This window comes from Gymnoscopelus braueri (assembly GCF_963280865.1).
Source record: "Gymnoscopelus braueri genome assembly, chromosome: 6".
Lineage (NCBI taxonomy): Eukaryota > Metazoa > Chordata > Actinopteri > Myctophiformes > Myctophidae > Gymnoscopelus > Gymnoscopelus braueri.
This window is the reverse complement of record NC_137607.1, coordinates 54,529,168-54,553,878: the sequence shown is the minus strand read 5'-3', so window position 1 is coordinate 54,553,878 and position 24,711 is coordinate 54,529,168. Positions and strand designations below refer to the sequence as shown.

The following is a 24,711-nucleotide window of genomic DNA, read 5'->3' as shown; positions in this document are numbered from 1 at the left end:
ACAACATTTTACATGTAGTGTACTAAGCTTAGCACACATTTTACATGTAGTTTACTAAGCTTAGCACACATTTTACATGTAGTTTACTAAGCGTAGCACACATTTTACATGTAGTGTACTAAGCGTAGCACACATTTTACATGTAGTTTACTAAGCGTAGCACACATTTTACAAGTAATGTACTAAGCGTATCACACATTTTACATGTAGTGTACTAAGCGTAGCACACATTTTACATGTAGTGTACTAAGCGTAGCACACAACAACTGAATGAACCCTTAGTCCGCCTCATCATCAGCCACCCTTAGAGACCGGGAGAAAAACAACTCAAACAAAAACCATGTGGAAAATAGGGCAGATCCATACTGTAGATAAACATTATACATGATAACTGACATCAAAAGGCCTCTGAAACCAAATACAGTCCATACAACAGGCAGACTGTGAACCACTGGGAGAGAGGGGGGCCTCCACTATAGGGAAATGGAACCATGGAGTGTGGTATTTACAGACTGATTAACATTCAGGAGTCAAAAGACGGTGAAACCATATCTGTTGACGGGTTTGGCCTTATCTGGGCTGGACGGATGAAAACCCAGACCTCCTCAGAGAGCCAGATCAACAACACACTATTGATCAAACAATCTCACTAAGTGCCGCTCGCAACTATGTGCAACTTCTCTTTAAAATCAAATCTACATGGAGTTTCCTTTGTTTGGGTTCGCCGGTCACGCTACTGTGCCCTAATGTGTTGGTACTGAGCCAACTATAGGGTGATCTCTCCTTCTCTCTCTCTCTCTCTCTCTCTCTCTCTCTTTTTTTATGTCACTTTCATCTCATTCTTTATGTTTCTTTATTTTGACATACTACTATTAAGCCCCATACTAGGCAAAAAGTTTTTTGATTGAAAGGTAAAATGGGAAGAAATTAAAGTTACAGAATGAGTGATGATAAAGGGGTGGCAGTAGCTCAGGAGGTAGAGCAGGCACTTATTGGGAATCAGGCGGTTTCTGGTTTGATCCCTGGCTCTCCCTGTGTCAGCGCTGAAGTGTCCTTGAGCAAGACACTTTGGCCTCTAACTCAGTGGTACTGTATTTGTGTCACTGTCAAGGACTCCCAAATTGATACATATTTGGCCGCGGACCCCCATCTGAAAATATTTTGTGCCAGGGACCCCCAGAAGAGAAGATTTGTGTTAAGAAAATACAACACTTTCAAGATGTTTTTATTTTATTTTTTTAAATAGCAGATGTACAAGCTTGCAGCGTGGCACGAAGTGACGAGCTGTGAGCTTGTATATATGCCATTTTTAAATAGCCAACGTACCGAACCCGATGAGCAAGGACACACAGAAGGAGCACACATAGAGAAAGGAGAGATGAGAAGCAGGCGGTTGTCGTGCGGTAAACAGCTTTCAGGCTGAGGGGAAGGGAGGAGCGTTCGTCAACAATCGTTTGGTCCACACAGCAGGGCAGGAAAACACAAAGAATTAGGAAATTGAATTTCCAGCCTAATTTGGGGGAGAATGGTATGTCCCTTCTGGTTGACAAAGCAGAAAACTTTAATTACAAAATCCAATTAATGTGCTGGTGAATATATCACATCTGACACGAGCAGTTCCCCCGGGCAACAAAGGGACATTTTGGGAAGGAGGTGAAACGTAGGAGAGGAGGTTGGGGTGGCGAGCGAGACGGACTTGGGCAAGGATGACGATGAAACGAAGGTGGAAATGAAAGGTCTGGCAGATGCTTCAAGACAAAGGTGTGTGTGTGTGTGTGCGTGTGCGTGTGCGTGTGCGTGTGCGTGCGTGCGTGCGTGCGTGCGTGCGTGCGTGCGTGCGTGCGTGCGTGCGAGCGTGCGTGCGAGAGAAAGAGAGAGAGCCAGGGAGAGAGATAATGGGAGAGACAGAGACATGGGTAATGAAAGACATCCATGCATTATCTGGAACCCACGCCATTTGCACGTTTTGAGGAGCTCACATGCACATCCATTAGCATGTACAGTGTATCAAGCTGTGAAGCGGTGCTCTTATCTCCGTCACGTTTAAATGTGTGACTCACAGCGCCTATGGGCAGAGGTGTCATTAGAGGGGGGATGGGAGTTGGAACGCCTCTCATATATCTCACTCCAGTCCCGTCCTCAGGGCCAGGCATGGACCCTCGCCCCCCCCCCCCCACCACCACCACCACCAAAACCTTTAATATCCATACCTCTCTTTAGAGACATTTTTCATCCTTTCATCCTTCACTCCCTTTGTTGTCTCACCTCTCACCCCACCTCCACCACCCTCCCAACCCCAATTTCACCTCCAGCTCTCTGTTTCCACCCTCTTTCTTTAATCCCCCTGTCCGTCCGTCCACCCCCCCCCCCGGCCTTTGTCTCCTGTGTCTCCGTGGTCTCAATTGTGTCTCTGTCTGGCACACAGATTTAATGTCAGGTGTTTCTTTCAGTTTGTTAACTCTTTAAGACCGGGAACGCATCTGTGTGTCATTTTTTGATTTCGTTGGGCTATTCAAAAATAGCAAATATACAAGCTCATAGCGCGGCAAGCTTGTAGATCTGCTATTTTTTTTAAATCATGAAAAGTTGTGCAAATATTAGATTTTTTTTGGCGGACATTTGTAACTCAAATCTTTGCTTCTGGGGGTTCCTGGAACTAAATATTTTACAAATGTTCGCTTTAAAAAATATATAATCCAATATTTAGCCACGAATTTTCACGATTTTTCAAAAATAGCAGATCTACTGTACAAGCTCATGGCGGGGCACTCGCTGCCGCGCTATGAGCTTGTAGATCTGCTATTTTTGAATAGCCAAAGACAACTAAAAATGACTCACAGATGCGTTCCCGGTCTTAATGGGTTAAATAACTCATTTTCTTTCAGCCCAGAGGGGGAGACAGTCATTTAGTTTCTACCCGGAGGGGACAACCCCCCCCTCCCCCCGCTCCCCACGCACATCCCACACACCCCTGCCCACCTAGACCTCCCCCTCCCCTCTCGCCCACGGATGCAGACAAAGAGCACATGCTCGCGGCAACACTATGGGATTGAAATGTGCAATGAAACTATGACACAGATAAGAGTGATATAACCCACAATACATGGGAATATAGGCCCATGAGAGTAGACAGGAGGTGTGGATATCTGAGGCATCCATGTGAGGGCTATTTCACTCAGCCTCACACAAGATGAGCAATTATTTTGGTAAGAACCGCCATCCCAGTTTTCACCACTATAGGTACGAAATGGTACACAAAATGGTCTCCTAAGTGGGCGCCGTGAGTCGGCAGATCTCGAAAAATGTTTACTAGACCTCGCAGGAGTGTGTTGCTGGGACAGAGAAAAGTCGATAACAAAGTTGATTTTCTGGGGTACCAGTGGCCTGTCAATCTCCACTGAACTGTATCAAAATAAAGGCAGAAAAGCCCCATATTTGAAACAAAATTTGATCTTCTCCTGATTTGTCTCTCTGAAAAAAGCCATTTTAGTGTCGACGACTGGGTCCAATATTTAGTTCAGTGACCATGGGGCTAAAGAATCGTTTAGAAGCTATGTTCACGTTCACTCTCTCCCATTGGAATTAATAGAGTCCAACCTACTTCTGGTCTCCCAAAGAGGCGGCCACCTGCATCAAGCATGCGGCAAGTAAACCGGAGAATGGTGGGTCTTGCTTTCCTACATGTCTTGGGCCTGACCACACTGCTTCTTCCATTTTGCAAGGGCACACACTGCACTCAGGTTCAAGCACGAGCAATGTACTCTAACTCTATCTATTCTTCTGTGTGTGTGTGCGTGTGTGCGTGTGTGTATTAGGGCATTAACCAAAAAGTCAACTAGTCGACAAGTCGACTTGATTAACACAAGTCGACGCCCACTGGGAGAAGTCGGGAGTCGCGTTTTTATTTTTATTCTTTTATTTTTTTAATTGAATTGTTTTCATCATATTTTTTGCTCCATGTGGACAGAAGTGATTCTTTCCTTTTCCAACTGTGTTATGTTATACTCATTTAGTTTTTCAATGGAACCAGGTATCGGCAGTTCTCAGTCATTAATTAACGAGCCCTTTTCAGGCAGCTGTGCCTCTGCCTTTGATGTGCAGAGATCCGCTGTGTGCGCTCTGTCCCAGTGATTGACAGGCTGAACTGCACTGTGTCAGAAGTCAGAACAGAAGCCGCAAACTTCATCGTGTTGATAAATGCATCCAACATTGTGTAGGCCTATCATTGTTCAATCATCCAATGTTGCTGGTTGCCATGGAATCTGTAGCCTAATATTAACATAAAAACAGAAGCCGTACATTAACTCATTCACTGCCAGAATAAATAAATAAATCTTAAGGGGGAAAAGATTGCTTAAGGGCAGATATGAAATCCAGGTAAGTCATTTTCCGTTAATAAAAGGAACCCCCCCCCCCTGTCAATATGATGTCGTCATCAAACTAGTCGACTCAACTTCAACTTTTACTGACAGAAAGTCGACTTGCAAAAATCTGAAGTCGTTAATGCCCAAGCGTGTATCTGTGTGTGTGTGTTTGTGTGGATTGGGTTGAGCCGTTCAGTATAAACGAATAAGTGCGACACGTGATGACACCCTCTCACACCTTTAGGCAGTGAGTGGGTGGGGGGTGAGACAGTATACTACTTCTCTCACTCTGCAACTGTACCTTGACTGCTGTGCTGCCTCTGGCGCCTGAATTTCTCCCTGCGGGATCAATAAAGGTCTATCTGTCTGTCTGCCTGTCTGTCTCTCTGTGCCAGCAATAAAGGTCTATCTGTCTGTCTCTCTGTGCCAGGGGGTACGCCAGTCAAATGATGATCAAACAGGTGGTGCTGTGTGCTTCACAGAGACAGCATGTTTGTGTTGAGTGAGAGAGAGACACACAGAGAGAGAGAGAGAGAGAGAGAGAGAGAGAGAGAGAGAGAGAGAGAGAGAGAGAGAGAAAGAGAATATGTGGGGTGCTGTAGAGAGACGTACCAGAGAGGGAGAGAGAGGAAGAGGAAGAAGGGTTCCCAGGGTGTGCGAGAGGAAATTCAGAAGGAGAGAGAGAGAGACAAAGACAGCATTGTCTTACCTCACGCTTTCCCTTCATTCTGCAGATCCTGATGTCATTCTTGTTCGACTCCCATGTTCTCTTCTGTACATCAGAGCGCACATACACGCACGCGCGCGCACACACACACACACACACACACACACACACACACACACACACACACACACACACACACACACACACACACACACACACACACACACACACACATATACACAGAGATTTTCTGTGAGCTGGCCACGTATACACAGTAAAATCCTCAATAGTGATTTCACTTTGAGAGTATAAGAATGTATCGTTTTTTTCTTTTTTTCCATACAGGTACAGTAATGTTGTAAATGATTACAGTACAAAAGGGCCCTGACCTTGCTGTAGAACATCTCGTCTCCGGCCGAGTTGTCCAGCTCCACACGGAACAGGTCATCCCTGGGCAGAGAGAGAGAGAGAGAGAAAGAGAGAGAAAGACCGAGAAGGAAAGAGGAGGGAGAGGAGAAGGGGGTGAAAGAGAAAGAGGAGGGGGTTCAGAGGGAGACAAATAGAGGGGATGAGAGAGCGAAAGAGAGGATGGCAGTGAGCCAACACAGCACTATGTAGCGCTAAAAGTACGGCAAGAAAGCAATACTCAGCAATACTTAGAATACCATTACCAGCCCTCCACTCTCTACAGCAAAAGTACACCATAACCATTATTGCTAATTCAGGAGTATACGAGCACATACTGAGGACAAACCCCCCTGGCAGCATGCTTAATTCAAACCCCAAGTATGAAATACCTCCACGACACACTGAATCAGCGGAGCTTAAACTGCTAAATAATTCTATACCCATGCGTATGTCAGCCTGTGTAATGTATCGCTGTTTGTTCATTTGGAGTAGATCAGAGCCCATACACATTATGGAATAGCTTTGTATAATGTCTTCCATTCCTTCCAATATGATATGAGGAATGAAAATGGACTGCATTCCCCCCCTTGCCTTTTTGCAGTCCTCTCATTAGAATTGACTTTGCCACATAGCGTTCGCTGCAAGGCCAAAATTAGTCATTTGTAATTAATTATTAATTGTGCCCCCTTTAGTTGTTGTGTTTTTTTTTTTTGGGGGGGTGGGGGGTCAAGTACATTAGGCGACTATTTCTAATGGCACCCAGGGAGCAGTTAGGGGTTAAGTGTCTTGCTCAGGGACACTTCGATACATAGACTGGCCGAGTCAAGGGTAGAACCAGCGACCTTCCGTTCCCAGACGGCCTCTCTACCCATTCGGATACCGCCGCTCCAATTTGTCATAACGGTCTAATTCCAGAGGCAGAAACTGAATTAACCCTTTAAGACCGGGAGAAGCATCTGTGTAATTTTTTTATTTGACCTAAAATGCATTATTTTACAATTTGGCTATTCAAAAATAGCAGATATACAAGCTCATAGCGCGGCACCGAGTGCCGCACTATAAGCTTGTAGATCTGCTATCTTTGAATATATATATTTTTAAAGCGAACATTTTTAACTCAAATCTTTGCTTCTGGGACCCCCTGGAACAAAATATTTTGAGATGGGAGTCTGCGGCCAAATACATATCATTTTGGGGGTCCTTGACATGAAAAAGATTGAGCACCACTGATATAGAAACATACGTTCTTCAGAAAACTGTTGGGATTTAGGAGACATGTAGAATCGTCTTCAGGTCTTAATGGGTTAATGATAACGATTTTAATCACGTTGTTACACGTGATGTTGGTGACACGACTCACAGCCAGGCCCACTCCACGAGCCAACAACAACGTCATGCATGTATTCATGGCGTCTGCAGACTCTGTGCACTGCTGCTCTCTGCTAATGTGTGAGTAACTTCGCTGTAACCTTGGGAGTGGCTGTTGGAAGTGCTAATGAATGAGACATGGGGCTCGACGGCCTTAAAGGAACTAGCTAAGAGCTGACGTCTGCATATTGATCAAGGCTCCGAGTCTGGTATCTGCCTGGGTGGATCTCTACATACAGCAGGGGGTTCAGGCGGGCTTACGGGTGGAGCGGGAGGCCTGGCTGTTCGCATGGCAGTCCTGGAATGATTTAATCTGTAAATCTGCCGTAGATGTGTTGTTATTGCAGCACTATCGATCTTATCTCACGTCCAGCTCTGCTTCCCATCTGCTCCCTGTATTCTCCTCTGCCTTTTTCATCAGCAGGCTTATTGTGTGTGAGGTGTGTGTGTGTGTGTGTGTGTGTGTGTGTGTGTGTGTGTGTGTGTGTGTGTGTGTGTGTGTGTGTGTGTGTGTGTGTGTGTGTGTGTGTGTGTGTGTGTGTGTGTGTGTGTGTGTGTGTGTGTGTGTGTGTGTTTGTTCACTCACACATGAGTGGGCACCAATACCTCCGTGTGTGCGTATTACAGTATGTGTATACAGTGCATGCAAACACACGTTTGTGCACCAAAGTGTATGTACAGTATGTGTGTGCGCGCGTGTGTGTGCATGTTTTATGAAACCATAGCGAAACCAAAGCAACCTGCAGCTACCTACACAATCAAATCTGCTGTGTTATTGTATCCACTTGTAACTCCGGGAGTGAACAAACAGAACCAAATTTGGTTCCATTTGTACACTAACAGAGTTAAATTAACACTGAAGATTTTTTTTTACTCCGCATCTCCTCTCCTGAATAATTCAAGCTCCATGTTTCCCCCTCAGTGTGTCAGAAGATTCCCCCCGCTCTTAGTTAACCTCGCAGCGCAGGAAGTGTGAAATCAACCACACTTTGCTCAGTGCTTCCCTACTTAACGGGTTGGAGGTCAAGCGAACTCCAAACAGTGGAGTGTTCTGGAGAGTGGAGGAGTGTGTTGTAATCCCATCCATGCTGCTGGGGGTCTGCTCTCAGTATTAACTTCATGAATACGGCAACAGACCTCCTCGCTAAAGAGTGGCTGTTAGCCAGCAGTGATGCCTGTTGCTTGTTACTGCGGAGGGCAGGAGATCATTGATGCTTGTTGTTGTCTTTCTCTATCCTTCTCGCTCTCTCTCTCTCCTCCAGGTTGTTTGAATGATGCAAAGCCTGCTGTGTTTGTGTCATTGTGTGTTTGTGTGTGTGTGTGTGTGTGTGTGTGTGTGTGCGTGTGTATGCATGTGCGAGTATGTATGTGTGTGTGTACGTGTGTGTGCTAGGACAATACATACACACACACACACACACACACACACACACACACACACACACACACACACACACACACACACACACACACACACACACACACACACACACACACACACACACACACACACACACACACACACACAAACACACACACACAGTCCTTTCTGTTAAGTGATTTTGTAGGACTTTGGGAGGACAGGGTTTTGTGAGGTCGGTTGCCATCACAAAGAGTTATGAGCCGTTGTCACAGCAATTCATAGTGCTGCCTGCTGTGTGCACATCCTGCAACATAAACAACGTGGAGATCTCTATGTCAAAACACACAGAAAGGCACACGCACGCACGCGCACATACACACAGACGCATATATGCACACACACAGACACACTCACACAAACACACATGCATGCATGCATGCACGCACGCCCGCCCGCCCGCCCGCCCGCCCGCCCGCCCGCACGCACGCACGCACGCACGCACGCACGCACGCACGCACGCACGCACGCACGCACGCACGCACGCACGCACGCACGCACGCACGCACGCGCACACACACACACACACACACACACACACACACACACACACACACACACACACACACACACACACACACACACACACACACACAAACACACAACATTTTGTGCCCAATTCCACAAGCGTCCCCAATCAATACTTTTTGTCCAAAACCTGTCCCAAATGTGGGCTACAATACGGTACTGTATGTCAGGGACACGCACGAATGCACACACACACACACACACACACACACACACACACACACACACACACACACACACACACACACACACACACACACACAGATAGCACAAGTCGTCTGGCCAATACCGAACCGACAGACTCCAAAGAAAGCCTCATCATTATTTCCCACTTGGCAACTCAAGTGACTGTGATTTGGATGTTTCAGAATACAAGCAGCATCAAGCTGAAGACCGCTAAAGCCTTCAAGGTTCTGCTGTATATTCTCTGCATTTAGGTTTTTATGTTGTAGAGCTGTGTGTCTCGTAGCTGTTGAGCCTCAGTATGTAGACGCTGAGCCTCGCTGAGCCCATAGAATGCCTGTGCAGAGAGAGCTGCACAAATGGTTGAAAATGAATCACTTTGCATTGGCCAATTACACAGTAAAATCCAGAGGATAAAATGTACCTTTGAGACCTGTTGTTGAGGGTCCATCTTTACACTCTGAGTTCAATTAATACTCAAGATTTTGTAGTAACCCTGACACTTCTTCTGACTGATGAAGCATGCGTGTGTGTGTGTGTGTGTGTGTGTGTGTGTGTGTGTGTATGTGTGTGTGTGTGTTCATTCACGCGCATACAGTATATCGTCTCTGTCGGGTGGAAACCTCATATGTCCAAAACTGTTACTTTTCAGGATTCTAATTCAGAAGCAAAAGTAGCAGATGAACAAGCTCAAAACGTGTCGCTTCGCACAGCGTTTCGAGCTTGTGGGTCTGCTGCTTTTTATGCTTTCATGTGATGCTGTAGTGTGATCAAATAGGGCGTTAATTTACGAAAAAACACAAAACGTAAAAATATGGAGATAAGAGCTTTCTACCCGACAGCAACGATATCATTTTGTGTGTGTGTGCGTGCGTGCGTGCGTGTGTGACAGCGTCTCTATTTAATTGCTGAAGCGTCTGTCTGTGTGCTAGATTGTTTCCCTTGTCTCGGTACGGCTGAACACCCAGCCAGCTCAAATATATTCTCGCACCATCGACAAGCCTAAACTCTCCAGTCATCTGCTACGACTGTCTCTCTGTGCGTCTGGCGTGGGAGAAAGTTGACCCCACTGTGACCCCCACGTGACCTCCATGACCTCTGAGCTCAGCGTCTGCGGCTGCCTGAGCCGAGCAAAAATGTCCGTCCTGGCAGTAAGTCAGCACAATTTATCTTTCTAGCTCGCGGGACACGTAAAGCCCTTTGTAACTCCTTTGCAAATCCTTTGTAACTGCGAGGCTGTACAAATGTACACTCAAGTTAAATGAGCACTGAGGATTTTACTGTGGACACAGACATTATGGTGAAATCCTCTTACGCTTTATCACAATAATGGAACAATTAATCAACAGTTTGCTTTGGTCGTCTCTCCTAAGGGCAAAGACTTTGCAAGTGGTTTTCTATTTGTGGGGATTAGCCCGTTGGATCTCACTGAGGGGCTAGAGGCCTCCAATATTCACAGCTGCTCATCTCGACGGCACTGGAATATAGTGCTTAACACAGCAAGGTGCGTATACCCCATCTGCCACGAGCCAAGTACATAGTTGACTCTCATTTACCGGGAAGGACGGGGACAGGGAGAGACAGGGACAGACAGGGAGGGACAGGGAGAGACAGGGAGAGACAGGGAGGGACAGGGAGAGACAGGGAGGGACAGGGAGAAACAGGGACAGACGGGGAGAGACAGGGAGGGACAGGGAGGGAGGTATAGCAGCACTCAGCCAGATGCTCAGGGCAGGGATTTAGCAGTGCTTGCAGTCCACGGTGCAGCTATGCTAATGGTGACAGGATTTGCGGCTGAGCGAGGCGTCTTATCGCGCCCGGCTCTCTGCCGGAGCTTTCTTTAAGCTCACCTGCCTCCTCCGCACCACTACTCTAGAGACTATATATGCCTTTTAGGTCGGCTGTCTCTGAGTCACGCTTTTCTCTTTCCCCCTCTCTCTCTCTCTCTCTCTCCCGCTCTTTCATTCTTTCTCTCACTCTCATCGGCTCTCGCACACTCAAACATGCACATGTGCACACATATGTACTTACAGTATACCGTGCACTGACACACAAATACACATACACATACACAAACACATACACATACACATACACATACACATACACATACACATACACATACACATACACATACACATACACATACACACAGCGTAGCTGCGTGACACAGAAACACACTCTGCCACCACATGACTCATTCTCCACGCCTGGATCGGTTTCTACCAGGAAAACCGCAAACAGCACTATTAGCCGACACCTATCAAGAAATATACAGTCCATTCAGTACAGTAGGCCTCCACTTTGGGATTCTCTCCCTCTCTCTCTCTCTCTCTCTCTCTCTCTCATTCCATCTTTTGCACTGTCACTCCATTTCTGTCTGCCTATCACACTATCTCTCACTCTCCCTCTCCCTCTCTCTCTCTCTCTCTCTCTCTCTCTCTCTCTCACTCTCCCTGTCTCTCTCTCTCTCTCTCTCTCTCTCTCTCTCTCTCTCTCTCTCTCTCTCTCTCTCTCTCTCTCTCTCTCTCTCTCTCTCTCTCTCCCCCTCTCTCTCCCTCTCCCTCTCCCTCTCCCTCTCCCTCTCTCTCTCTCTCTCTCTCTCTCTGCCTTCCCACTCCCATCATGTCCTCTCTCTCCACTCTGACTGTCAGCCTAGATTTTTCGTTATCGCCCGTTTGGCTGCGACATTCCGTTTACCTTTCCCATTCACCAGAACTAGCTGAGGCTATAAATTGAAATGAGCTTTTCTGTCAGACTGTTTCATGCTTCTGGTTATATTTTATAGCCAATCTACAGACTGCACTAGTGGTAGCTGTCTGGTGGCAGGTTTTATTATCAAGCTCTCTCCGTGCGTCACGTGTGTGTGTGTGTGTGTGTGTGTGTGTGTGTGTGTGTGTGTGTGTGTGTGTGTGTGTGTGTGTGTGTGTGTGTGTGTGTGTGTGTGTGTGTGTGTGTGTGTGTGTATATGTGTATATGTGTATATGTGCGTGTGTGTGTGTGTGTGTGTGTGTGTGTGTGTGTGTGTGTGTGTGTGTGTGTGTGTATCATTATGGGTGTGTGTCTGTATGCACGGTGTGTGTTTGTGTGTTTGTGTGTTTGGACCAGCTCACTGCAGACAGAATGGCTGGAGCCACACGACATGGTTTGATATATTTACTAGCCGGGCCTCAGTGGAGGGGTTAGACCCAGCTAGGGGCCATGGCCCTGGTCATTTCCTGGGCCGATATGAGGTCTCTTATTGGAAACCCCTTAACCCGCTAAGACCTGAGGCCGATTCTGCAAAATGTCTTCTAAATCCTACATGTTGCTACATCAGTGGTTCTCAAACTTTTTCACGTCAAGGACCCCCAAAATTATATGTATTTGGCCGCGGACCCCCATCTCAAAATATGTTGTTCCAGGGACCCCCCAGAAGCAAAGATTTGACTTACAAATGTTCGCTTTAGAATATATAATATTAAAAGATTTGCACAACTTTGCAAGATTTTTCTAAAATAGCAGATCTACAAGCTCATAGCGCGGCACTCGGTGCCGCGCTATGAGCTTGTATATCTGCTATTTTTGAATAGCCAAAGAAATCAAAAAATGACACAGATGCGTTCCCGGTCTTAAAGGGTTAAGTCAGGGAGATTCAGTGGGACGGCCGTCAACGACACATAACCAGCACCACATGTGCACGTGGAACTTCTCTCTGCTCCCAGCATGTTTCCAGCTATAAGCTGATCCTCAGCCCGCATGCGGATCGTAATTCTTTGGCTATACGTTTTGCGTTAGCCCCGTCTATTCTCTCTTTTTGAGTAGCCAATTATTTCCTCCCTTTGTTTTTCGCAAAATTCAGTCATTACGCCGAATTAAACCTCCCCACACATGTCTGTGTTTTGCCACTGCTGTTGCACCCTACCGGCTCACCTGCCAGGAGGCAACCGGGACGGTGTAGCACCTCCGTCCTACTCCTCCCGTTCAACACAGGCAGCCCCCTGCCTGTAGGAGTCTCTAGCAAAGGGTTTCTCAAAGTGGGTGCCCTGGCACCCTAGGGTGCCGTGATGCAAGTCCATGGGTGCCACAGGATACTTCGATAATATTTGGAATTTATCAATATCACTTCAGTTTAACCGCTTGCCTCTATACTTAGTACTGTACTTGCACTGTACTTGGTGCGTTCTTTTTCAATCTACACCAAATCTCTTCGGCCGAAAATAGCCGATCTAACGATCTGAGCTTGTAGATCCTCTATTTTTGGCGAATGTTCCCCCCAGAATAGAGATACTGGGGTTCAAGTCGTTAACCGTCAGGTATAAAGTTATTTTCAATCTGTCATAATGGAAACAGATAGTCTCTAAAGTTTTCCTCGTGACATGCTGTATTTTGGGGGGAAATGTTTACATATTTACATACCGTTATAGTATGACATAAATGTAAGGTGCAATGAAGTAATTGAGGGGTGCCATGGATGAAAACATTATCTACAGGGATACCCTGAGCCAAAAGTGTTTGAGAACCCCTGCTCTAGCACCCACCTTCCCTTCCCCAAATACGGCCAGTTGTGTTTGCACTACAGTGGATTTGAACTCTTAGACTCTGTGATGGTGGACAGGTACTTTACCCCGGTGCCACTCCAGCACCCTTCCTGGTTGGCGTTGCCAACCGTTCCTTGAAATACGGAATCGTCCCTTATTTGGAAACTACAAGACGTGTGACACCAACGGCTCTATTCTGGGCAAATCTAAAGCCGCACCCGTTGCCCATTACCCGTGAATTTCGGCCCATTACCTGTGAAATACGGATAAGGGAGCTGGCACTGTCCCTAAATGCTATTCTGCGCCTGCTATACCCGCTCTGCATCATGCCGACTCCATTATTTGCGCATGGAGGCGTGCCCGCGGGCACACCTCAAGTGGTTATAATATACAAAAACTGTATTTATACAGTGAAAATGTATCTTTAGCTGAGCGTCCCTAATTCATCTTGGAAATAAGGGACGCCCATGGCGTTAGTTGACAACTCTATTCCTGGTTGGCTGCTGAACGGCGCTTAAAGATTGAAAATGTACAGTATCCCAGGAGTGCAGCCCTGGCGAGGCTGAACCGAGACCTCCTGACCACCCTGCCTATACTGTCCATCTGTGGTCAGCACATTCACCCGCACTTTAATTACTCCCACACAGATAGCACCAGGGCTGACGGCAAGTAGTGGGTGAGGGTCAGGGGTCATCAGCGTTTTTCAGGCCAAACAACCCTTAGGCAGGCGTCTTTAAAAATGTGTTGGATATTAAACGTTTTTGTTGTTTGTTTTTCTTGTTGAGAAAGCCTTCCATGCAACTTGATGAGAGGCTTTCCATGTTAGCTCACCATATTTAGCTGATTATCTCATCAATGTCTGTTGACTGTTGAGTAAATGTGAGAAAGCTTCCACAGGTTTGACTTTTAAGTGCATATGGGTTGTCTACAAGTGATGCTGTCGGCTTTGATGGCTTCACAGATTAGTTTTGACAGCACTATCAGTGTTTGTTTGTTTGTTTATCACGCATTATCTTTGCTAATAATAGGTTGGATTCATGTTAATGTGTATTTATAAAAGTATCCAATCACACAAAATGTCCCGGATCCCAGGGGAATCATTGTAATGATCGCTATTGGAACCAAGTAAGGGTTTTACTGTGCACAATTCTTCAATGGAGCTTTTGCGTGAAAATAGCTAAAATAGCCCATATCTAAAGCATTGTGAGCAGTAGATTGGCTATTATTTGTTTTAATTATTATTTTTTATTTTATTATTTATTTGAAAAGATTTAGAAAATGTTCACCTACTGTATAAAGAAAAAATTGTGATGCCAGTTTGAAAGTGAGTAAAAAAGCAGAAATTAAAAAGAACCTCCTTTCTATTCATCCTACGCATTTTGCGCTGCTAGGGGCGTTTATCTTCTTCCTGCTCCTTTTCATTTGTGGAATATGTAAAAGAAAAAAAGTTACAAAAAATAAGTAAATGAATGTAATCAATGAATAAACCATGAATGGAATACATGAAGGTTATTGTACTGATTGCACTGTGAACACAGTCACTTTTCTTTTGCATTGCACTGATTGAAATGCACTCTTTATTTGATCCGCATTGCACTGATTGTAATAGACACTTTATTTGTTTTGGGGCGGGATACGGTGAGGACACTGTAACCTTGTGTTGTTGTTTTTCTGCACAGTGCAGGATAGTTGTATAGGTGTATACTATTGTATACTGTAGTGTATTTACGGTGCTTCTTATAGTTTTTTCTTGCCTTTGTATTGCTGTATGCGACAGTACCACCTGTAACTCTGTAACTCTTAACTGCTGTGCTGCCCCTGGGCGACTGAAATTCCCCTGCGGGATCAATAAAGGTATCTATCTGTCTCTATCTATCTAGGGAGCTAGTGTCCTCAGCGTTGATACCCGGAGACATTTGCTCAACTCATGTATAAGTGTAGCATTGCTACCTACACTATGCAGTGTGATGATTCACTGGACGTTCACACAGCTCCTTGTAGAGGGCCCAAGGCCAGCGGATAATGTTGCCTGGCAACTAATGTAGTTCCAGGGTATGAACACAGGCACACGTTAAGGACAGAAATGGTTGTACACTCAAGAAACAGGCTTGTGTGTATGTTCAAATATGTGTGTGTGCGTGCTTGCGTGCGTGCGTGCGTTCGTGTGTGCGAGAGAGATAGAGAGAGAGAGAGAGAGAGAGAGAGAGAGAGAGAGAGTGCAATGATCACATACTAGGTATGAGCCAGAACGAGCCTAGTTTATCATTGCCCTGATATTACAAGACATAAATTGTTCACACACTGTGTGTGTATTATTTATTGTTTTACCTGGCCCCAATGTAGAGTGTCCGATTGACTTGTAGGATCCTCTGAATGCGGAGAGGTTCCTGTCTCAGCCATGTTCGATGGGGTCGACCCAGAAACACTGGATACCTTCTGACCACTGAAAGACAGACAGACATACAGAGCGAGAGAGAGAGAGAGACTGGATCAGCACTGGATTCCGCACAGAGAGCAAGACAGAGAGATGAATACTAAAGAGAGATGGGTGAGAGAGTTTCATCTTCCTTTCATCATGTAGACTAGAGCAGCAGTCAACCAGAGGCTGAGATATGGATGGAGAGAGAGAGAGAGAGAGAGTAACAGAGAGACAGAGAGAGGGGGGGAGAGAGAGAGGGCGAGGGACATACAAAGCAAGGGAGCGACAGAGAGAAAGACCATTAAATGTAATAAATAATATCAGCTGCATTATGGGATGCCAGATGTCTGCTGTAGACGTTGACGGACGTGAACGAGCGAACTCTCTACCTCCAGTGTTCTTATCTTCTCTTTGTTCTGTCCATCACTTCTCCTCTATATTCCTCTTAGTTATTGCTGACCCTTATCTATCTGTTCTTGTAATTCTGACATTCTGCTCATTAATGCAATTCATTTCCATCATTCCCCCCCCTTACTTACGTCTCTCTTTCGTTTCGCCCTCCTTCCTCACATCTTTCCTCCCTCCCTCCCTTAATTCCTCTCCTATTTCCTTCTTTCCTTTCTTTCTCCTTCCATCATTCCCCCCTCCCCTCCACCCTCTTCCCCACTTCCTCCCTTCCTTCCCTGATTCTACCCTCCGTCCCTCTCTTCCATTGCTTTTTCTACCCCACTCTCCCCTCTGTAATGCCCCTTTCCTTCTGCCTTATCCTTAGATGTTAGCGTATTCAAAAATAGCAGATATACAAGCTGCAGTGGTGTAAAATAACTAAATACATTTACTCAAATAAAATACTGTACTTAAGTACAATTTTGAGGTACTTTTACTTTACTGGAGTATTTCCAATTGTCTATACTTTTACTTCTACTCCACTACATCTCAGAGGCAAATATTGTACTTTTACTCCACTACAATTCTTTGAAAACTTTAGTTACTAGTTACTTTGCAGATATAAAGTATTAAATTATAAAACATACATTAACCACTTTAGCCCTATGTTAAACCTATAGGCTATTTGAAAATAGCCGATCTACAAGCTCACATAGCGCCGCAACATTTTAGTACTTTTACTTTTGGTACTTTAAGTACATTTTGATACCAATACTCTTGTACTTTTACTCAAGTACATTTTTAATTCCGGACTTTTACTTGTAACAGAGTACTTCTACATTGCAGTACTGATACTTTTACTTAAGTAAAATATTTGAGTGCTTTTTCCACCACTGACAAGCTGCAAGCTTGTACATCTGCTATTTTTTTAATTGTTTTGAAAAATTGTCCCTTTCCTTCTGCCTTATGCTCCTTTCTCATCCTCCCAGCTTTGATCTTCACTCTTGTCAATCTCCCATCTTCCCTTCCCCAGTACCTTCGCTATCCTCTCTTTATCTGCCCACCCAGACAGAGGTTGCAGACTGCTACGTCTCGCCCTATACCTGCCGTACTCCCATAAGGCAAAGTGAAGCCCTTTGAAGAGCCACGCTGTGTCCAGCGAAGCCCCTGTTTGCTTAAGAGCTCAGTGTCCTGGCAGAGCGGTGCACTCACAGCCTATACCATGCTGATATGTTGAGAAGGGTCCGTACTCAGCCGAGGGGATGCCATTGGTCAATATTATTGAGCTTGTGATCAATGGAGGTTCTGCTCTGCCGCCGGAGGCTGCCAAGCTGATGTGCAGACACAATGTCTGAGTGTCTGAGTGTGTGCGTACTGAAGGTGTGTGTGTGTGTGTACAGCACGTTTGCCTCTGTGTGTGGGAACATGGCGAATGTCAGAGCACTGACCCGAACCAGGCTCATTCCTGGCCGTGACTCCTGCTGACCCCTTGACCTTTGACTCACCCGCTATGAGGGTGAGAGCCTGTCTGACCTCCACAGCCCACGCAACGACCCCCGGGGCACCTTGACCCCGTTCTAACACCCTCGGCCTGACCTTCATACCTCAATTATCACACCCCGTAGCAGCGGATTGCTAGAGAGAGAAACTGACAGAAACTGACAGAAAGAGAGAGAGAGAGATAACCCGAGAGAAAGAGATATTGAGACAAAGAGAGAAACTGAGTGACAGTGAGAGAGAAAGAGAAAATGAGAGAGAGAGAAACGGAGAGAGAGAGACACTGGGAGAGAGTGAGAGAAACTAAGAGCGAGAGAAAAACGGAGAGTATGAGGGGGGAGTGATAAAGATAGATGGCACTGTAGTGTAGAGTGAGGGAAACAGATCTCTGTCATTTTAGATTTCTTTGGCTATTCAAAAATAGCAGATCTACAAGCTCATAGCACGAGTGCCGCGCTATGAGCTTGTATAACTCCTATTTGTGAGATAACCTGAGAGAGAGAGATATTGAGACAAAGAGAGAAACTGAGTGACAGGGAGAGAGAGAAAGAGAAAATGAGAGAGAGAAACTGGGAGACAGTGAGAGAAACTAAGAGCGAGAGAAAAACGGAGAGCGAGAGAGCATGAGGGAGGGAGTGATAAAGATAGATAGCACTGTGGTGTAGAGTGAGGGAAACAGATAAGAGGGGAGAGATGGAGAGTGTAGATGGGAGTGAAAAAGGGGGCCAGTACCTTCAGTGGGGATGAAGTTGAGGGGCCCTGGTTCTTCAGGGAATGAAGAACTGGCCAAATGGAGCAACCAGCACAGCAGGAAGAAAGGGGGAGGGACTCCGGTCGCCATGGCAACAGAACGCAGGCTCTGCAGAGATAAAAAAACACAAACAAAAAAATAAGGGGACAGAAAAGGAGAGGAGAGAGTGAGCGCGTTCAGCTAGATTAAGCCTAGAATGACAGTCAAATAAACAAACACACAGAAACACACACACACACACACACACACACACACACACACACACACTAACACACACACGCAGACGCGCACACACACGCACACGCGCACGCACACACACACACACACACACACACACACACCCCCACACACACACACACACACACACACGCATCGCGAAGATAAAGTCAAGGGCTCTGTGGGTTATACTGTAGGTGTAGGTGGAAGAACGAGGCTCGATAACACTCCAGACGTTTGACATATTAGGTGCAGAAAGAGAGAGAGAGGCAATGAGAAAGGTTAAGGGAGAGAACGGCAGAGAGTGGAGTACAGCGGAGTGGCTGTTAACTTAAATTAAACGTTTGCCGTCGTCAACACAAATCACATCTCTGGCAGCTAAACCACAGGTATATTTTTCAGCGCGGAGGAACTGTGGTGGAAGTGATGCTCGTGAAAAATACAAACGATACGCAAATGAAGTTAGGCCGCTCAATCCATCTAGGAAATAACAGCAGCACTTTGGAGAAGAAAAAGCACTGGGAATTGCTATTGACTTTACCCATAAGCCCTCACAGCGCCCATGACAGACAGATTGCTACTTCTAAACACTACGACTGTGATGGTGGTTTTCGGAGTGTAACCAACCACTGAGCACTTCTTGTAATGCGCAACTCTGCCTCGCCTCTCGCCTGTGATTATCTAGCTTCTCCCGCTAACAGCCAAGCGTGGAGGTATAATTTATATCCCCCAGAAATATGACAAACATAATTTATAAGCACTCGTCGTCACCTCTGCCTTGATTCCCTTTTTTAATTAATAGTTGAATGCAGTACTGAGTAATTTTCTCCAAAAAGCAAGTGGGGCATGCCTTCAATCTCTGCCACTGCAAACATAAATTAATCACCGTAGCGGTGGGTTTTGTAACCCGTGTGCAATTGCAACTTGTCATATTTGAATACCCGAGGTTGGATTTCGTCATGCAAAATAAAAGAAGGGAGCAATTTTACTGTGGTTACGGATGCACTGCATGGCACAATGCAAATGCACACACTTCCACGCTCTTTCAGTATCCAAAGAACACCACAGTATTTACACAGTAAAATTGAACAGCAGCGTGTTCCTCTGTCTGTTTGCGTCTCACACTATGCACATCTCTCTCTCTGTCTCTTGTGTCCCTTTCTCCCTGAAGGAAGCGCCATGGCTACAAACAGCTATTGTGAAGCCCATCTGTTTAATGGAGCCATGGGCACACAGCCTTATCAGGACACATTATCTTTATGGGACATTTCTCAAATTCCCCCTCGTTGACGTCAGAATAATCGCTTGACACCCAAACCACACACTTACAGGAGGTGAAGAGAAGAAAGGAGGTCAGAGGGGCGAGAAAGATGGAGCGAGAGATGAGAGAAGAATAATGAGATGAATGGTGGGGGAGCAGAGAGACAGACAGAGAGAGAGAGAGAGAGAGAGAGAGAGAGAGAGAGAGAGAGAGAGAGAGAGAAGATGAGAAGTCAAGAAGTCAGTATATCCAACTAGAGATTCTATTGTTTCTGCTATTAATAATGTATGAATAAATGTCAGGCAGTAGGCATTCGATTAGCATAATTAGAAACCGAGGGCTATAGGATTTCACGGGACAGTGGAATAAGTAGATACAAAAGTGAAGAGAGCAGAGTGCAGACTGTATGTGCGTGTGTGTGCGCACGCACAGCGTCGCACACACGTGTGGTGTGGTGTGTGTGTGTGTGTGGTTGCACGCGCACATGTGCGTCTTAGTGTGTATGCGCTAGTGTTTCCAAGCCAAAGTATCTCTATAATTATGACAAATGGCTACATTGTAATGTAGACCATTCAGTGCACAACACTTGACGTATGGTACCAGCATAATGTTACAGTATCACTGACAAAAGCACAGTGTTATACGCAATTTGCTGTTTATCACAATGTGAGCGCTATAGGGTCTACACTTCTGTATCATAATGGCAATGGATATCACTAATGTCATATTAAAGGTGATAATACTTTAACTATTTTAATTGTATGCAGCCTAATACAGTGGCAGCATTGCACATCATTTCTCTGATAAACATAATGTATGCAAGGGAGGAAATCTTTTGAATATACCAACAACGGCCATGTGTCCACCTAAGCATTTCTTTCCCAGCTGAAAATTCAAGGCACTCTCCTAAAGACGCTTCCAAGCACCCAGAGTTGAAACTATTAGAACATATTTGAAAATATTTGAACATATGTGTGCCCACATAAAAAACGCCACGAGTGAATGCACGCGCAAAGTAGATGCTCAGCGCCTCGCTGCGTCACGCTGCTGTTGTTTCCAGCACAGCGTAGATACGTGATGTTCCATTGAAAGCATGCGCTCAGGAGAAAAAAACGCCTTTGTGTACACAGCCACTACTCTATTCAGACGAGTGATGAGACTGAAGACAGTGGACTAGACAGAAAAATGCTGTCAGTACGCTGGCGAGCAGGTCAAATATCCATTCCTGAATAGATTATGTTGTATATCGTTGCTGTCGGACAGAAACCTCTTATCTCCATATTTTAACTTTTTGTGTTTTTTTTCGTATTTTAACACCCTACTTGATCATACTGCAGCATCACACGAAAGTATCAGATCCATTGAAGATCTGCTACTTTTGGCCATTTTTGAATTTGAATCCTGAAAAGTAACAGTTTTGGACATATGAGGTTTCCACTCGACAAGAGACGATGTTCACTGCGATGTCCAATCAATGCCAACTACCTTCAGTGTTGATTACCAGAGCAGCAGTCATATCCGTGCTACGTCCACCCCGGCGATGTTTACACAGACCCGTTCATTTGTCAATTTCCGCGGCGCCAGATTGATTTTATTAGGCAGGTAATTTCCTATAAACAGAGTCATTAAGAGATAATTTAGCTGCTGAAATCAGGGAGGGGTTTTGGGGGGGGTGGTGGCTGGGGGGTCGGGATCAGTGGTGTAAAGTGACTAAGTACATTTACTCAAGTTCTGTACTTAAGTACAATTTTTAGGTACTTTTCTTTACTGGAGTAGTTCCAATTGTCTATACTTTTACTTCTACTCCATTACATCTCAGAGGCAAATATTGTACTTTTACTCCACTACAATTATTTGAAAACTTTAGTTACTACAGTAGTTACTTTGCAGATATAAATTATGACATTGAAAATAGCCGATCTACAAGCTCACAACGCGGCGCATCGCGACGCGTTGTGAGCTTGTAGATCGGCTATTTTCAAACATTTTAGTACTTTTACTTTTGGTACTTTACGTACATTTTGATATCAGTACTTTTGTACTTTTAATCAAGTACATTTTTAATTCCGGACTTTTACTTGCAACAGAATACTTTGCAGTATTGATACTTTCACTTAAGTAAACATTTGAGTACTTTTCTCACCACTGGTGGTCGGATTGGTGGGTGGGGGGGGGGGGGGAGCTCCCTAGACCCGATCCACACCTCAGTAAGCATATATGGCCCTGTTGCTTTTGTTTGAACGTCACTGTCATTTTGTCTAAAAAAAACAACACTTTTTTCCAGTTGGAAAACGGATCACTTTAGTTGTACAACACAACCTTTTCGACAGAGTATAAATGGGCCTCTCGGTAGCAAATTGCCTCGGAACGATCGATGACGTGCAGCGTCTTTAGACACTAATTAAGATGTGGAGAGAGGAGAACGGCTGGGTGGTGATGAAAGGGGGATTGTGTGGAATTCTCGCCATGTTGAATCAACGACCGCCACAAAAAAAGGAATGACCCTGTCCTGCTGGGGGCTGTATGCTTAGCATGCAAATGGATAGTTTAATCCGTTACAACCGGGAAAGCATCTTGTGCTTTCCCTCGTGTCCTTTTAGATTTTAGCTATATATATGTATATGTATATAGTGTGTGTGTCATCATTTTTCAAAAATATCCGATCTACAGTACTCATATCTAGTAGCTCATATCTGCTAATTTAGAGAAATCGTGAGAATTTGTGCAAATCCTTGAATATAGATATATTTTTAAAGCATTTTTAACTCAAATATTTACTTCTGGGGGTTCCTGGGACAAGATAGTTTGAGATGGGGGTCCGTGGAAAAATACATATAATTTTGGGGGTCCTTGTCATGAAAAAGTTTGAGCACCACTGATACAGCACCATACGTTTTTTCAGAAAACTATTTTATTTCGAAGACATTTGTAGAATCGGCCTCATAGGTCTTAATGGGTTAATATGCTCTGAAATTCCTAATGTCTTTATCGCTCGTTATGGTTACTATGGCTCTGTCTGTCTGTCTCTGTCTCTGTCTCTCTCTCTCTCTCTCTCTCTCTCTCTCTCTCTCTCTCTCTCTCTCTCTCTCTCTCTCTCTCTCTCTCTCTCTCTCTCTCTCTCTCTCTCTCTCTCTCTCTGATCCCCCCTCCATCTCCCCAGTCACTGTATCTTTTGCTTTCATCCTTTCTTTTTTGGTTTTGCTCTCATTTTCACTCTCACTACCCCCCCCCACTCTCTCTCTCTCTCTCTCTCTCTCTCTCTCTCTCTCTATCTCTCTCTCTCTCTCTCTCTCTCTCTCTCCTCTCTCTCTCTCTCTCTCTCTCTCTCTCTCCCTCTCTGTCAGCCTTTCTGTGTGATGTGTGCTTGTGAAAGTGCTTCTATTACACACAAGTGAGACACTGTACTTGCACGCACACACACACACACACACACACACACACACACACACACACACACACACCCAAAAAAAGGACTAGTGGTTGAAAGATTATGCATGTCCTAGATAAAGAGAAAAAATGGTAATGAAATAGAGCAGCTTTAATGGGGCCACTGTGCTGGATGGGGTATTTGGGATTAAATTATTAAACGAAGGATTTGAAGTATTATGCAGAGGTATCAATATTGGTAGAATGACCATGGCACTCAAGCTAGCTTTTCTCGTTTCCTTCCTCTTCATGTTGGTGACCCTACTGGGAAAAGAACAAATCCCTACAGAGGAGAAATACATTCCAATGTGGTAATTTTCCACTTAAATCCCTTTTATCGCTGTTTGTGCAGAAATGGATTGTAATTTCTTTGAAAAGCAACAGTAACTTCCTCTCTACATGCATTTGGAGAATGTGCGTGTCGTGAGAGGTATACCGGACATGGAACACTGGAGCACGGCTCGTTGAAATTCTCTGCTACGATTAATGGTTGCACAGATTGTTACTTGATTACGTACTTTCTAGGAAAAAGCCTGCAATTGGTTTTAAATATTTTCCTAAATCAATCTTGTGCCAGTGTTTACTTTTGTGGGCCATGGTTGTGTAATGTCGCTGTGCTTCGTGCTAGTGGTAAATGTTTATACCTTTAGACAGGCCTGTCTGGAAAATGAGATCAACTCTTTTGTCTCATTGAGCTACTCTCATCCATAAAATATTATGGAGGAGGAGAATAAACAAGATCCTGGAGGGTTTCGTGCTCCACTGACTGCTAAGAGAGACACGTACAGTCTGCTCAAACTATTAAAAAGTTCGAGGCTTGGTGCACCCCAGTGGGCGATTGATTAGTGCGCTGACCATATGTTGCAACATCCTCGGTTAGATTCCAGACGGAGCAATGTGTTGCATGTATTTGCCCTTCTCTACTGTCAGCTTCCTGTCTCTCTATACTATCCTATCTAAAAACCTTTAAAGCAATAATAATAAAAAATACTTACACATAATAACTTTTTGAAAAAGTACTAATTTCCACTAGCAATGGAACATCCCTGTGTCATATCTCGCAGGCAACATTTAAAAGCCTTGAATCACTGTCGGGCACAGACAGTATATGACCCCATAACACTGCACCAGTCCATGGGAAAAGGGCATTGGAGAAGCACGCAGAGGGTTTTATGATTGTTCCATTTTCTTTATGTGGACTATAGAGACATGCGGTAGATCTCCCGGCGAGTAGCCCTAATTGTCATATAAGAGAGAGAAGAAGCAAGCCCTGCTTTATGGGATGTGGGGAATCAA

General features: G+C 45.0%; 1 protein-coding gene across 3 annotated transcripts in view; it reads right to left on the bottom strand.

Annotated features, from left to right (window-relative positions):
- Nucleotides 1–24,711, bottom strand: part of sema6bb (sema domain, transmembrane domain (TM), and cytoplasmic domain, (semaphorin) 6Bb) — a 187,653-nt gene that overhangs the window by 85,433 nt on the left and 77,509 nt on the right. For all 3 annotated transcript variants that reach the window (XM_080431393.1, XM_080431392.1, XM_080431394.1), the window contains exons 2-5: nucleotides 18,494–18,620; nucleotides 15,787–15,901; nucleotides 5,421–5,481; nucleotides 5,074–5,136 (exon numbers count right to left, since the gene is read on the bottom strand). In XM_080431393.1, the coding sequence (XP_080287519.1) occupies nucleotides 5,074–5,136; nucleotides 5,421–5,481; nucleotides 15,787–15,901; nucleotides 18,494–18,602 (348 nt within the window). In that variant the 5' untranslated portion in view covers nucleotides 18,603–18,620. The remainder of the gene's footprint in view (nucleotides 1–5,073; nucleotides 5,137–5,420; nucleotides 5,482–15,786; nucleotides 15,902–18,493; nucleotides 18,621–24,711) is intronic.